General features: G+C 45.5%; 1 protein-coding gene across 2 annotated transcripts in view; it reads right to left on the reverse strand.

Moving 5' to 3' along the window:
• Positions 1-15,146, reverse strand: part of UACA (uveal autoantigen with coiled-coil domains and ankyrin repeats) — a 53,484-nt gene extending 38,338 nt beyond the window's left edge. For both annotated transcript variants that reach the window (XM_063314307.1, XM_063314306.1), the window contains exon 1: positions 15,051-15,146. In XM_063314307.1, the coding sequence (XP_063170377.1) occupies positions 15,051-15,116 (66 nt within the window). In that variant the 5' untranslated portion in view covers positions 15,117-15,146. The remainder of the gene's footprint in view (positions 1-15,050) is intronic.
• Positions 15,147-16,068: the final 922 nt, after the last annotated feature.

Consider the following 16,068-nt stretch of genomic DNA (forward strand, 5'->3'; position numbering starts at 1 on the left):
CGGGGTCCAGGAGGCGGGCCTTCTCTGCAACAGCTCCTGCTCTTTGGAATATCCTTCCCCTGGAAGTGAGATTTGCTCCCTCCCTCCTGGACTTTAGGAAACAACTAAAGACCTGGTTCTGTAATTATGCCTGGGGCGGGAGAGAGAGTAGCCATTCCTGGGGATGGTTAGTTTCTTAGAAGGACCCCACTCTGCTTGCAAATCATAGAGAACTTCCAGCCATCGGGGGTTTTATTATATTTATTTTATTGTATATTATAGTGTTTTACAGTTTTATATTTTATGTTTTATTGTAAACTGCCCAGGGTCCCTTTTGGGAGATGGACAGTGATAAATTTGATTAATAAATAAATAAATAAACTCCTTTTCCCCCTGAATTTCTCCCCTTCTTCTTCCTTCCTCCTGACCCAGCATTTCTGCAATTCCAGTGGCACATGTAGTGCCCCAGCCCACCAGAGTCTTTGGCTTGGCATTTGCCAAAATGAGCAGCTCAGCAGATCAAGGCCCTGCAGAAGCGCTTTCCAGTCCTCTGCCCAATTGCATTTCTTTGTACACTACACACATGGTGGCTGAATTCACACACAGAACAAAGTCATTTGTTTAGCTTTGGCTTAATATTATGTTGCCCGGTCACTGTGGTTGTAAGCCATGGTTTATGGTAAAAGGCGATGAGCTAATTATGGCTTGTTTAGTTAAGCACACAACAGCCTTACACAATGTGAGAACCCAGGTACCATCACCTTTTGCTCCTCAGCTCCCTTCTTGAAAGGAACAAGAATGTTCTTTTGGGGTTACGTAACTGATCCTTATTCTGATTGCCATAGCACTGCACGCTACATACTAAATACTAGAGTCCATCAACTTTACCTTGGCGATTTTACAAATTTTACAAATTTAGCTTGGTGTTTTTCCCAAAGGGGAACAGAGTTCCAATCAAACTAGCAGAACAATTGGCAAAGGAAGGGAATGGGAACCAAGGAAAGTAAAGACGCATGAATATATGTTTCCAGAACCAGACTAATTATATCGAAGAGCTTTCATGGAGCTTGTGGATATTATCTCAGAGCCTCTTTCTGTGATTTTTTTTTTAAATATGAAGAATGGGTAAAGTGTCAGGACACTGGAGAAGTGCAAATTATGTTCCTATTTTCAAAAAGTGGGAAAAAGAGGATCTGCCAAACTATAGACTGGTCAGCTTGACATCAATACTAGGCAGAACTCTACAACAGATTATTAAGTGGTCATTTTCTGAGCATTTAGGGAATAATAGATTATTCGGCAGGATGGCATCTGCTCTCCAGAGGAGCGGCCTCTTATTAACACCTGGCAGTAGGTATAAAATGCCTTCATCGACAGATGGAGCGACACATCGGTTAAGTGTACCTCAGTCGTATCAATGGTTATGTCCTGTCAAATTTTGGACCTGAAGGCTAGGGCGTTCCCCAGAAGTGACACGCGCTGCCCTCACCCGAGTGACGTGGGAAATTTGCGAGGGCTACCCACCTGTGGATGGGGTGGGCTAAAGAAGCTAGTCCATCTACGTGTTGCGACCATCAATATTGGAACGATGACTGGGAGAAGCCGAGAACTGGCCAAAGCTCTGAAGGCCCACCGCATTGACATCGCGTGTATCCAAGAGACGAAGTGTAAAAGAGCGAAAGCATGGGAGATCAGCAAAGGATACAAACTATATAATGGAGAAAACAGCACTCAGAATGGCATTGGTAAAGTGATCAGCAAGAGGTATCGGGATAACATCATCGATGTCCACTGACTATCCAATCAACTCATGATCATCAAAATTGAGTCTGGCGCAACTACTCTTTGAATCGTCACATGCTATGCCCCCCAAACTGGATGCCCCGATGACAAGAAGGATGAATTTTGGGAAGGACTGTGTTGGCAGAGTGCTAGGAAAGCATTTGGCCCAGGAGAGATCGGAAAAGTCACACACCAGGCATTTCTATAAAAATAATTTTATTTACAGAAAGCAAACATATTTAAAGGCTGTTTGCTGAGAGGAGAGATTTCTCTCAGCTGCATATTCTCTGCAAGCCTACACAGAAGGGAAACTGAAACTCAAACAAGTTCAGGCAAGTTCCTCCCTTAGGCAATGCAACCATTAACACGTGAAAAGGGGACAATTAAATTCAACCTCTTCACTCGGCCAAAATGATTAGTTACCATAGTAACCTTAATCTGTAGTAGAAAACAATATATTAAGAGACTGGACACCCATCTGCAAACTGTTGACCCCAAAGAACATCTGGTATTAGGAGGCAACCTCAACGGTCATGTTTGATCAGCGAGAGATGGTTACAGCCAATGTCCTGGTGGAAACGGGTCTGGCACTCACAGCAACAATGGGAACTGGATCTTGGACTGTGCCAAAGCACACGAGCTGGCGGTGGCCAACACATTCTTCAAGAAGAGGCCTACACATCTCATCACCTATACCAGTGATGGGTGCAGGACTCAAATTGATTATTTTCTCGTGAGACGACGTGACCTGAAATTGGTGACCAATGTAAAAGCGATCCCTTCGGAATCAATCGCCCCCCAGCACCGGCCTCTCGTCATGGACCTCCAGTTGGACATTTTAGGCCGAAAGTGATCCTGAGTGGAACAGACAAAATGGCGGCACTTATCAGAGCGCAAAGCTCAGTTCATGGCTGCCCTTTGTCCCATCAGTGTGGACATAGACCAGCCAACATCGGCCATGTGGGACAAATTGGTCAGACAATTCCATGCTGCAGCGAGAGCCATCCTTGGGAAGACAAAGCCAGGGAAATGGGCCATCGATAAGCAAGTTTGGTGGTGGAATGAAGAAGTACAAATAGCTGTGAAGGAGAAGAAGAAGGCATTAAAAGCATGGTTTCAGTCCCGCACCAATGAAGATCTCCGGCATTACAAGGTGCAAAAATTGGCTGCCAAGAGAGCAGTAGCGGCAGCCAAGGCTGCTGACTACAACCACGTATACGACGAATTGGACACGCCCAAAGGAGAAAATAAAATCTATCACTTGGCCAATGCACATCATCAAGCCACTCAGGGCATTGGCCAAATCAAGCACATAAAGGATGAAGACCATCCACTCTTTCGAGACCCACCCGCCATCCTCCGCCGATGGAGCTATTACATCTCCAAAATTAGCAATGAGGAATTTGACCACCCTCCAATCCAAAGTGCTGATCCGGTCTCTGGATCTGTGCCACCAATTACCATCAAGGAGGTCAAAGAAGCAACAAAGAAGATGAAGAATGGGAAGGCAACTGGCCCCGACGACATCCCAGCCGAAGCATGGAAGATCCTCGGCCACCAAGGTGCCACGATTCTTGCTGCCCTCTTTAACCAAATCATCAATTAGGGTGCAGCCCCAGCAGCTTGGACAACTAGTACCACAGTACCAATTTGGAAGGGCAAGGGTGACATGACTGAATGCTTGAATTATCGGCCGATCCGGCTGTTGTGTCACGCCATGAAAATATCTGAATGGGTTACTAATGCCAGGCTCCGCAAGACTGTCTCCATCACTCCAAACCAATGTGGCTTTGTCAAAGGGAATGGAACAACAGACGCCATTCACGCTGCTCGGCTGCTTTTGGAGAGGCACTGTGAGAAGACCAAGCCCATCCACATAGCATTCCTTGACCTGGGAAAGGCCTTAGATCGTATCCCACACAAATTTGGCACACCCTATAATCCCCAAAACCTACATCCAGTGGATTCAACTACTGTACCATAATGTCACCAGCTTGGTCCGATGCGCAGTGGGACATCACCTCCCTTCACCATCAACGTCCGAGTACATCAAGGATCGGTGCTTTCGTCCCTACTATTCGTCCTTTGCATGGACACTGTGACGCTTGACCTCCAATCACCTCATCCACAGTCACTCCTCTATGCTGACGTCTTCTTGGCGAATGAACATGAAGGCCTCCAAGAGCAAATGCGGCAATGGAATGAACAGCTCAGTGAATTTGGACTTCGACTGAACATCAAGAAAACAGAATATATGGAATGCAGCCCCCAAACCGATGGAACCATCAGCATTGGTGGAGAAGAGTTGAAGAAAGTAGAGCAATTCAAGTACCTCAGCTCCCTCATATGCAGTGACGGCGATAGCCTTCCAGATGCCCGCGCCCGTGTCAACACCACCTGGATGAAGTGGCACCAGGTGACTGGAGTCCTGTGTGATCGTTGGATGCCCCTATGCCTCAAGTCAAAGGTGTACAGAATGGTCGTGAGCCCAGTCGCCCTCTACAGATTGGAGTGCTGGCCAGTGACAGCAAAGCATGAACAGGCCCTGCACGTGATGGAAATGCGAATGCTCCAATGGTGCCTTGGACTAATGCAATTTGACCACGCCATGAACGACGATGTCTGACAATGACTGGGAGTCATGCCAATCATGGCAAAACTGTGGGAAGGAAGGCTTAGATGATATGGACACATCATATGCGGCAAAGAAGACTCGGTGGTGAGAACAGCCATGCATCTGGACCCTGGTAGGCAGCAACCCCATGGCAGACCCAAGGAATGGTGGATGGACCACATTAAGAAGGGCATGGAATGTGTGAACATCACCCCTGAAGATGCCTTGGATCGAGTCAAATGGAGACAGATATGCTGACAAGCGGACCCTGCCATAGCACAGGAATAACGCTAGGAAGATTATTTGGCAGAAGCCAGCATGGATTTATCAAGAATAAATCATGGCAAACCAACCTGTTCTTTTTTGATAGACTGGCCAGTTTACTGACCATGGAAATGTGGTGGACACAACGTACTTTGATTTCAGCAAAGCATTCAACACTCTCCCATGGTAACCTATCACAGAAGATTGTTTATGCTGTCATTAGAGGATACAGACCTGATTAAACAATCATACCCAGTGAGTATATGTCAACAGCTCCGCATCAAGCTGGAAGGAAGTGTCAAGTGGTATAGCACTAAGCTCTCTTCTAGGCCCTGGGTTGTTCAATATATTTATAAAGAATTGGATGAGAGAATAGAAAATATGATTATCAGTTTTGCAGATGACATAAAGATAGAGAGGATAGCAAAGACAGCAGAGAACAGCATTAAGATTCAGGAAGATCTTGACAAGCAGAAACAACAGGCAAAAACCAGGAAGAAGACTTTCAACAGAGACAAATACAAAGTTTGGTCTAGTGGCTAAGGAAACCAGAAGGCTGTGAGTTCTAGTCCAGCCTTAGGCATGAAAGCCAGCTGGGTGACCTTGGGCCAGTCACTCTCTCTCAGCCCAGCTCACCTCACAGGGTTGTTGTTGTGGGGAAAAGAGGAGGAGGAAGGAATATTAGGTATGTTCGCCGCCTGGAGTTATTTATAAAAATAATAAAGGCGGGATAGAAAATCTTAATAAATTAAAATAAATTAAAAAGTTCTCTAGGTAGAAAAAACTCAAAGGGATGAATATAAAATGGGATTGGGGTGAGCGATCATCCTGATTTGAATATTCAGCCACTGGGCTTAACCATTCTTATGCAGCAAGAAAAAGGTGACTCCTAATATTCCTGAAAGAAGGAAAGAGAAGAGGATGACCAACAGCAGGGTGGATGGACTGGCAATGAGTGCACTATTGGAAGACCTGAAAAAACTGGCTAGAGGTAGACTGTCATGGAAAAAATCTATCTATGTGGTGTCAGGGTCAGTCTCGCTTCGCAATAAGACACAGACTCACTTAATGGGTATTAAGGATTTCTGGTTTATTGGAATGATGGCTGACAGAACGAAAAACGGGAACGGGGGTTGTGGTGTGGAGGTGCCCCTTTTATACCCTCTCGTAGGGCCCCGGGCTCCTCCACCCTTCATTGTCCCAATCCCTCTTGATGGGATCCTTGATGGCTGCATGGGCGTTTTCCCGGTGTCTTCCTTTGTCCCCTCGAATCGGGAGTGTCCTCCAGGGCACCAGGTGCGGCTTATCTCTGCTCGTCCGATGTCCTCCTTTTCAGCCGTCTATGGGTCCATGGGTGTGGGTGCTTTGGGTGCTTGTTTTAATCCCTGGTTTAATTATCTTCTTCCTCTATTCCTTAATGATCATGATCTACGTTGTGAGGCTCTTTTGTGCCTTGCAACGAGGTCATGACATGTGGTCATTAGGAGACAAAAATGACTTGATGGCACATAATAAAAATATTTCTGAAGACCAAGAGCAAGGTGGCCAAGGCACTTTAAAGAAGAGGATGAGTGAAGGGAGCCTGCCCTACAGCTCCAGGGGAAGAGTTGCAATTGAGCCAAGAAAACAGGCTCAGCTTAATAAGTCCCATGTGCAGAAGAATCTACAGAAGGTTCCCTCAGGTAAATACAGTTGTAATCAAAATTATTCAAACCCCATTGCAAATCAGGTTGATTGTCAAAATGTAGAGACTTTCAGCTGTTTACAATGAACAAATCAAACAAAAGCAATTGAAATAGCTTAACACAACGAATACTTCAAGTGGTGTCCCCAAAGTCAACTGAAAATGCAACTTATGACGACTTCTCCGGTCTCAAAATTATTCAACCCCTTCATGGCAAGCATCGCCAGTACTTAGTGGAGCACCCTTTTGCTGTTATGACCTGCTGCAAATGAGATGCATAGCCAGACACCAGCTTCTGGCAGCGTTCCTGAGAAATCTTAGCCCATTCCTCATGAGCAATGGCCTCCAGATCAGTCATATTCTTGGGTTTGCATGCTGCAACCGCTTTCTTCAAATCCTACCAGAGGTTTTCTATGGGGTTCAAGTCAGGTGACTGTGATGGCCACTGTAGAATCTTCCAGGACTTCTTCTGCATCCAAGCCTTAGTGGAATTTGAGGTATGCTTGGGATCGTTGTCCTGCTGGAAGGTCCAATGATGCCCAAGCTTCAGCTTCCTTACTGCATGACGTTTTCTCCTAGGATTTCCGGATACTTCAATGAAGCCATCTTGCCGTCCACACGCTGCAGGTTTCCAGTGCCAGAGGATGCAAAGCAGCCCCAGAGCATCACCGAGCCACCACCATGCTTAACTGTAGGCAGAGTGTTCTTTTCAGCGCATGCTTCATTCTTCTTCCTCCAGACATACCACTGATCCATCGGGCCGAAAAGTTCCCGTTTTGTTTCATTGCTCCACAGAACAGAATCTCAAAACGTCTGTAGCTTATTTATATGATTTTGAGCATATTGGAGCTGACTTTTCTTGTGCTTTTGGGTCAGTAGTGGTGTACAGCTTGGAGTTCTGGCATGGGAACCTTCTGTGTTTAGTACGCCTTACTGTGCTCACTGAAACCTCAGTGCCTGTGCCACCAAGCCTTGCTGCAGGTCTTTTGCAGTCACTCGAGGGTTTCTCTCCACCTGCCTTCTCAGAAATCTGCTTGCAGCCATTGACAGCTTCCTTCTTCTGCCCCGTCCAGGTAGTGTCACCACTGCTCCTTTAACTTTGAACTTCTGAACTGTGCTTCCAACGGTGTCTCCAGGAACATTCAGTGCCTTCGCTATCATTTTGTATCCTGTTCCTTGTTTGTGAAGGGCGATGATCTCTTCTCTTACCTTTCTGGACCTTTCTTTTGACTTAGCCATACTGTATTTCTAACATGCAGTCAAACGTGACACTCAACAAACCCCTAGCCAGTTCAGGTATTTCAAGTGTTCCAGCTCAAGCGCACCTGGTGCAACTAATGAAGCCCTTGATTAGTTGCATCAGGTGTGCTTGAGACAACGCCTGTTTTGCATCCTGTATGTGTGCTGTTGTGACGGATTCTATTCAGGGGGTTGAATAAGTTTGGAGAAGTCAGAATAAGTTGCATTTTCAGTTGAATTTGGGGACACCACTTGAAGAGTTCATGTGTCGAGCTATTTCAATTGCTTTTGCTTGATTTGTTCACTGCAAACAGCTGAAAGTCTGTACATTTTGGCAATCAACCTGATTTGCAGGGGGGGTTGAATAATTTCTATTACAACTGTATATAGTGGGATCTGCTTGTTTTATTCAAGAACAGTCATAGCCACAATGGTTCATAAAGAAAGTTGGCTGTTATTTTTATTCCAACCAACCAAAATTACACAAAAAGTGTGCAACTTTCATATACACACACACATGCTGTATATTCAATACAGTAAAAATAAGCAAAAATATAGAAAGTAAGAAAAAGAGAAGGAATAAAAAAAAGAAGACATATAATTATGCCTTCCGTCCTTCTCTCTATCAAGTAATTATGATCTTAACCTTTTCCCCATCTTCTTTATGCCTTTTTAGTCCCCAAATCCTGAACTCATCGATTCAATCTTTTCTTCTTTCAACAAGAAGTCCATATAAGGCTTCCAGTCTTTAAAAAAGATCTTTGTCATTTTTTTTCTAACGAAGCTGGTCAGGTTCACCATTTCTGCAAGTTCAATTAATGTTATAATCCAATCTTCCACTGTAGGTTATTTCATTGCTTTTCCAAATTTTTGCATACAATAATCTCTCCAGTTACCATATACAATATTAATTTCCAATATTTCTTTTCTAATTCCTTATCCATAAAACCCAATAGGAATCATTCTGGTTTCATCATCATATTAGTCTGCAATATCTTTTGAATCATTGTATGAAAAAGTGTGCAATACAAAGGTAGCACAAGATTGCATTTGTAAATTAAATGCAGAGCCAACCGTAGATATGCTTAGAAAATAAAAACTGCAAGTAGCTACAGACCAGTTCATTCTTTGTCTTTCTTTCCTCCCTTCTTCCATGCATTTGTATCCTTCCTTTATGTCTATACCACATTAAAGTGGTCTTACAGGAATCCAAAAATACAAACCAAAAATGTAATTAAAATCAGTATCATTAAATTGTTAACAGTTAAAAGCTTGGTGGAAGAGATGGGGTTTTGGAATCTCTGTCCTGAATATTAGGAGAGTGGGGCCAAACATACTTCTTTGAGGAATGATTCAAAAGCCCGGGAGCCACACAGGAGAAGGCCCTCTTCCAGGTGCCAGACCGAAGAGCTTCTGGCAACAGGAGCATCTTCAGAAGGTGCTTCCGCTGGTCCAAGTAACTGGGCAGGTTCATGGGGGAGAGGCAGCCCTGCAGATAATCAGGCCCTAAACCATACAGGGCTTTAAAAGTCAAGACCAGCATCTTAAATCATGTGTGGCAGCAGCCAGTAACCCTTGCCAATCTTTCAGTGTAGGGGCTGCATGATCCCAGTTCTTCGCACCAATCTGGTCACCACCTTTTGCACCAAATGCAAATTCTGGACACTTTTCAAGGGAAGCCCTATTGCAGACGTTAAACAGCACAGGGGACATGATAGAGTCCTGTGGGACAGCACAGATCAATGATCAAGGTGATGAACTTGGTAGTCCCCCAGCACCACCTTCTGGGTATGTCCTGACAGGAATGACTGGAATCACTTTGTACCTCCAAAGTTTAACCCCACCAAACAACCTAGAAGGACACCATGGTTGATGATACCAAAATCAGTGAAGAGGTCCAGGAGAACTAGTAGGGTTGCACTCCCGCCATCTACTTTCCAATGCAGGTCATCCACAAGGTGAACAAAGCAGCCTCATGATCATATCCCAGATAAAACCCTGATTGAAATGGATCCATAGTCATATTTAGAGCTGTAATCATATATCCAGAAAATAAAATCAAAATTAAGCAGAGATGGTAGAGAGTATCTAGAGGGAGGAAGGGTAGCAAACTCTGTCTCCACATAAGCAAGCAGTTTGACTTGTCATACCCAGCGTGGCAGCCATTTTTTCAATGGACCTACTTTCCCACAATGGTAATGTTATAAAAGCATCCATAACACAAAAATATCATTCCCTCTTATGTAAGGGCAGGAAGGGACCAAGAGCAACCAACACATACTGGCTTGTTGGCAGCTTTCTCTATTTATTATCTGACTGTTTAAGCATGTGTTTTGCCAGTTTTATATCTTCGCCACTGAGGGAAAAATTTATGAACAAGGAAAGTTTTGTTATTTCATACAAAAAGATTTTGAAGCCAGCCATGGCTTTAGAGTGGAATGCATTCCCATGAGCCATCATACTAAATAACTTTACATACTTCTACAGGAAAAGGGAGTTGGAAGTTATGCAATTTTGTACACTGGAAAAGTTATGATCTGTTTCCAAAAACAATGACACTCCCTTCCCCTCCAAACACATACCAGATAGTCTGTAGGTTGAGTCATGGCAACTGGATTTCTTTCTTTTTGGTTGGAATGTTTCGCTGCTTGTTCAAGCAGCTTCTTCTGTCTGGGCAAAGGTTGGTGAGGGGACCCCATATATGGCTTCCAGGGTGGCTGCATTGTCCCTACACCTGAGCGGCTTGTTGGAGAACGCTCCTCACTGCCCTGGATTGCATATACTACGTTGCTCCTCTTGTATATGCAATCCAGGGCAGTGAGGAGTGTTCTGAGCTCTACACTGGAAAAACCAAACAGCCTTTATACAAGACGATGGCCCAACGCGGGAGGAGCAACACCACAGGACCAGAATCAGCAGTTTACCTTCATCTAAAAGAAAAAGGACACTCATTTGAGGACAACAATGTTCACATTTTGGACAGAGAAGATAGGTGGTTTGAGAGAGGGGTTAAGGAATCCATCCATGCCAAAGTGGAAAATCCTTCCCTCAATAGAGGTGGAGGCCTCAGACACAAATTGTCCCCCATTCTTCATGCTGCTCTTTCATCAGTCCCCAGGAAGGTTAAGACCACTTCACAAGTTCACCAGGAAGGCCTCTCTTAATGATCCACTTGGGGATGAGCGAGGGATCTAGGAGTAAGACATCCCAAAGACAATCCACACCTCCATGGCACAATTAACAGCCGTTCAGGTGTAGGGACAATGCAGCCACCCTGGAAGACGTATATGGGGTCCCCTCACCAACCCTTGCCCAGACTGAAGAAGCTGCTTGGACAAGCAGCGAAACATTCCAACCAAAAAGAAAGAAATCCAGTTGCCATGACTCAACCTATAGACAATTCCACCTGGAGGACTGAGAATCTTCATCAACACATACCAGATAACACACACACACAAACTCAGAGGAACAAGAAAAATTAAATCCAGTTGATAGCTATACACCATCACTTGTGATTGTACGAACACTTCCTTTTTGGTTATAAATCAAAATACAAATGGAGACATTCCTTTAAGAGGAAGATTCTTGGCAAAAGATTCTATTCTACTCGAGTATAACTAATCCTTCTTACCATTCTCACTTGACAGAACTGAACCTTCTATGCAAAGTCCCAAAATGAAAATATTTTCCTTGCATGCCTACTTTTCTCATACAACTTTCATTAGAAACTGGGGGGGAGAGATAAGATTAATATATCTTTTATCCCCTACTCCTAAGTATCTCAATTCTTGATTCCTAATTCTGAGGATTAGAAGGGATTTTGGAGATCATCTAGTCCAACCCACTGCTCAGGGCAGAAAACTGACTACTCAATACCCCTGACAGGTAGCCACTCTTTAAACCTCTCCAGCAAAGGACTGTCCTTTTCCATTACTAAATAGCTCTTACTAATGGAATGTTTTTCCTGATGTCCAAGTGAAATCTGCTTCCTTGTAATAACCCACTGTTTCTTGTCCTGCCTTCTGGAACAACTCTGCCCTTCAGGAGCAGACTGCAAAGGAAGCAAATTTCTCCATTCCCTCCAGCATCTTCCTTCACTAAGATTACTGAGAGGTGGCTTTAAAGCCTTCCCCCACCAAATGGCCTCACTCACTTGCTAAGCCCCCAGACTGAAAAAAGCTGCCCACCCTATACAACCTCTTAAGGGTTAAGCCCAGGACGTTTCTGATGCAAAGGAGGGCTCCCCTCATGGTGTTCACGCTGGGGAGGGGAAAAATCTTGACATTCTTGAATAGAAGCGTAGAACAGCAGGTTTTAGAATAAGTCTCCTTCACCCCATAATTAATACAGACAAGTCTTAACTCATTTATCCACTAATAACACTTCATTGTAGGTGTTCAGTTTTCCAACACAGAGTTGTATAAACATGTACTCTTTGTATTTTAAAAAAAAGTAAACAACCCAGTAAGTCTACCTTCTAAAAAGGAACTGATTCTTCACAGAAGAGTAAAGTCTTCGAAGCTATTTCAAAGCCATAACACCTAGAGCCAAGAACTCCCTGAAAAACAAGCTTGTGATATTCAATTCCACTCTCCAAAAAACAATCCTCAGCCAAGGCATAAAAGTGCTGATTAAATGGACACACCTTTAGTTCATCTTGCAAGCAGACTAAAATTTCTAATCTTTCTCGTGCAGTTGCTAAATTCATTCACCCAAATACATCAGAATGCTACAGAATCTGGAGTAAGGTCAGTCTAGCCACATTCAGAATCAGGCTCGTAAAGGAAGTGATTGTGACGTAACTGATCAAAAACAGACAAACCTACATCCTTTACGCACATACACAGAAATACCATTCCCCCAAACGGAACAAACATTTCAAAGGAAATTGATTCCAATCATCGTTACAGGGAGCCCTCAATTGGGACACGTGAATCAATCTATCAGTGGTTGAATCTTGAATTTTCCACTTTTCCTATATTGTTTGTTTGCATTATTTTAATTCCAGCAAATTTGCAACAACCAGCACTTACCGGCTATTCACTAGATTCCAGATAGCACTTTAAAAGTATTAACAGTAGCATGTTTTATATACAAAAAGCAGCGTAAGTTAGAATATGCGTTCATACACCGTATCAGTCAATACAAGGGAATCTATTACACAACTCATGCGCGATAGAGACTAAAAGAATACACTTGAGTGCAAATACTACTCTCCAAGTGTAGTATAGAGCCTCCTTGGAAAATTGCATATTTCAAATAGCTATTCCAACAGAATAAGCAGTTTTATATCACATCAGCAAGAAAAAGCTCAAGATAGGATACTCTTTTCACAGAATCATGGAATGCATCAGTTGGAAAGGGGTTCATCCAGTAGTTCACAAGGATCTTTCTCACACGCGTTGTCATCAAGGAAGGTTTCCCAGGTCTCTACACATTTGACTTTTCCTACCCAGCTACAGGATCTCACACTTGACACAGCTGAAAGCTACCCAGTTGGATATGGCTCAATGTTGAAAAGTGACAAGGTCATTCTGAATTGTGATTTTATCCTTTAAGGCATTAGCCAATCTCCCTACCTTGATGTTATTAACAAATTTTACAAACCTCCCTTCCATTCCAACATTGTTAAAGTACATGCCATGAATAAAGAAAAACCAATATTTTACAAAACATCTCAGAGACCACTGAGTATAGTAGTGGGATCTACTGCACATGATTGTTTGTCATGCTGGACCCTCAAAGCTAAAACTCAACAAAAGCACCTTAGCAGCTCCTAACTTCCAAGAATATTAAAACCCTACATTCTGGACAGTACACCCAGCTGCTAGCCAAATGTAGAACACAGCAATACAGCACTGAAGTTGCAACACTCACCCAAGAGTTTTGCAGGGCAGTTAATCTTGTATTTGCTCTCTTATATCATACCTTGAGTATGCATCCAAAGTGTACCTTTCTTGTTCATTCACTATGTCATTCATCAGCAATATTCACAGGATAACTGAACACAAAACAAAAAAGACCCCCTTTTCTGTACTGAGGACCCTGTGGCCTAGTTCAACTTCAGGGGCCAGAGTACATGGGAGACGCAGATGTGATCTGCTTAGGGAAGACTCACAGTTCACATGCAACATAATAATCCAAATAATTCCTTGTATGAAGAAGTCACATCTGTCTGGCATGTGAAGGTGTACACTAAACTGATAAAGCACAGGGGATGTACCGTAGAATGAAAAACAGACATTTTGGCTTTCCAAAGAAGCAAGTAGTAAGAACTCCAGGTTTTGGTTTTGGATTTCCTTCAGACACAAGGTCAGCACACATCAAAATGGGTAAAACTAGGACAAAGATGTCACCCCAAAGTTAATTTCATCAATGACAACAGAAAAGGCACACACACCAAGGGACCCTCTCTTTTGTTCCTGCTCTAAAGAAAAAGGTACTCTCTCAAACCCCATTTTTCGCAAAACAGAATTCAGAGTTTAAAATCCAACCTTGGCTGGACAACAGTTAAGAAATAAAAACTGCTAGGTATTCAGTCCAAAGTTCAGAAACTGCGGAGAAACACAACTTTAGGCTGCGGCTAAATCCTCGTTCTGGGAAGAAGACCCATTTCTCTTCAGCACTGTAGGGCAGAAACTGCAGGAGTAAGCAGTCCTCCTCGCCATCTCTTATAAGATGGCCCTATTTCTTTCCTGGTTCCACCTCGCTTGTCTTGCAAGTTGCGCTTTCATCCTCAGTGCACAGATGAAGTGTATCTCCTGATGGCCAAAAACTCTGAATTCTGCATAAAGTTCACATTAATAAATAATCAACACACAAACATCTCCACTATTCCTGAGTAAAACACCATCTCCAAACGTTTTCCTAGCCTCTCTTCCTTTGAAGGAGGATCCCTCGGGCAGTAAACAAAGTTGATTCCGCGAGATCAAATCCGGGGGGGGGGGTGGAAATTCCGGGAAAAGAACAATTTGTCAGGAAAACCGACCAGCCCCGCACCGCTCTTTTTAGGCCTTCGGGTCTCTGGGCAACCTCTGTAAAAGGTCGGCTGAATCGGAGGTTCCACGGCTGCAGGGAGACGCGATTTTCCCCGGCGCGTTTCCTCACCTCAGCTCCTGCCCCGGGCTCCTAACCACGGATCCCCGCTCTTCCGCCGACCCAGTCCAGGAACGGCTTCCCGGCCCGCAGGAACAACGGAGACACCCGTCGCTCTCACCCCAACCGGACCTTCTTGGGGGAAAAAGAGGCCTCGCCTCCGGCTGCAGCGGAGCAAACAGGGGTCCCTTCTTCCGCCGGGACCCGCCCGCCTCCCCAGAAGCCCCCGGCCTGAGGCGAGAGGGCGGCCGCCGCAGCTGGGCGGCCGAGCCGCTCCGGGAACACGGCCGGGGCCCAGAGCGGGCGCGCCTCCCGCTGGCGCACCAGGGGGACGCCCGGGCTGCCCGCGAGGGGAGAACTGCCCGCGCCCGCGCCCGCGCCGTCCCCGCTCACCCCTCCGAGGCCGCCCGCGGCGGGCGAGGCCTCCGGCTTCCTCAGGCGCGACTTGAGGCTCTTCATGGTGCCGCCGCCGCCGCCCGGCGGGACGGAGCGCCGCTTACCTCAGCCGCGCGGGAGAAGCGCAGGCGCCCGCGTCCAAGCACCCGGGGCAGCTGGCCCCGCCTCGGCCAATCGGCCCGCGAGGGGGGCGGGACTTCCTTCGCGGGGGCTCCGGGGCGCGCCCCTGGGCGGAGCCAGTTCCGCGGGGGCTTTGGTTGGGGTCGTCCCCTCGCTCCTCCGCCCTCCCGCCTTTTCACGCGGCTGCCCGTTCCGCTCTTCGCGCGTGGTTGCAGCCCGCCGCTCTGTTCGTCTCCTCCGGCCGGAGCGATCACGCCCGCGCTCTCCCCCGTGGGGCGGCCCGTTGGAGAAGCGGGGCTGCGGGCGACCTCCCCTCTCTCGCTGGGTTCTTTCTAAAATCCGAGTGAAGCAGTCCGGGTGGGGGCAATTGCTTTTCAAGGCCTGGACTCCTGTTAATGCATCCAAAACCCGCCTTTGCCTGTTCAGCAGCTGCGTCGGGTTGAGTTTGTCCGCCACGCGCACCAGGTCCTGTTCGCACGGACCGCTGTCAATCCAGGGCTCCCCCATCCTATACTGTGTGGCCTTCATTTTTTTTCTGCTAGATACAAAAGTTTACCTGTTTTCCCTGTTTAATTCTGTCCTGTTCATTTCAGCCCACGGTTCAAGCGTGAAATATTTTTTAAATCAAACTTCTTACTGAAGTATTAGCCAGCCTCCCAGCTTTGTGTCATTTACAGACTAGATGAGTGACTGGGCAGCTAACGCAGTACAGCTGAAAATACAAAATAAGCAACATACAGCAGCAATTGAGGACACCAATCAACAATAAATAGCAACAGCTCACACACTAATCTAACCACCTGACTCCCATGCCCGGGAAAATATTCTAGTTTACAAAGCTTTCTGAAAAGCCAGAGGATCGGGACCAACCTAATGGGGGGTGGGGCGGTATGGT

This window comes from Candoia aspera, chromosome 13 (assembly GCF_035149785.1).
Source record: "Candoia aspera isolate rCanAsp1 chromosome 13, rCanAsp1.hap2, whole genome shotgun sequence".
Classification (NCBI taxonomy): domain Eukaryota; kingdom Metazoa; phylum Chordata; class Lepidosauria; order Squamata; family Boidae; genus Candoia; species Candoia aspera.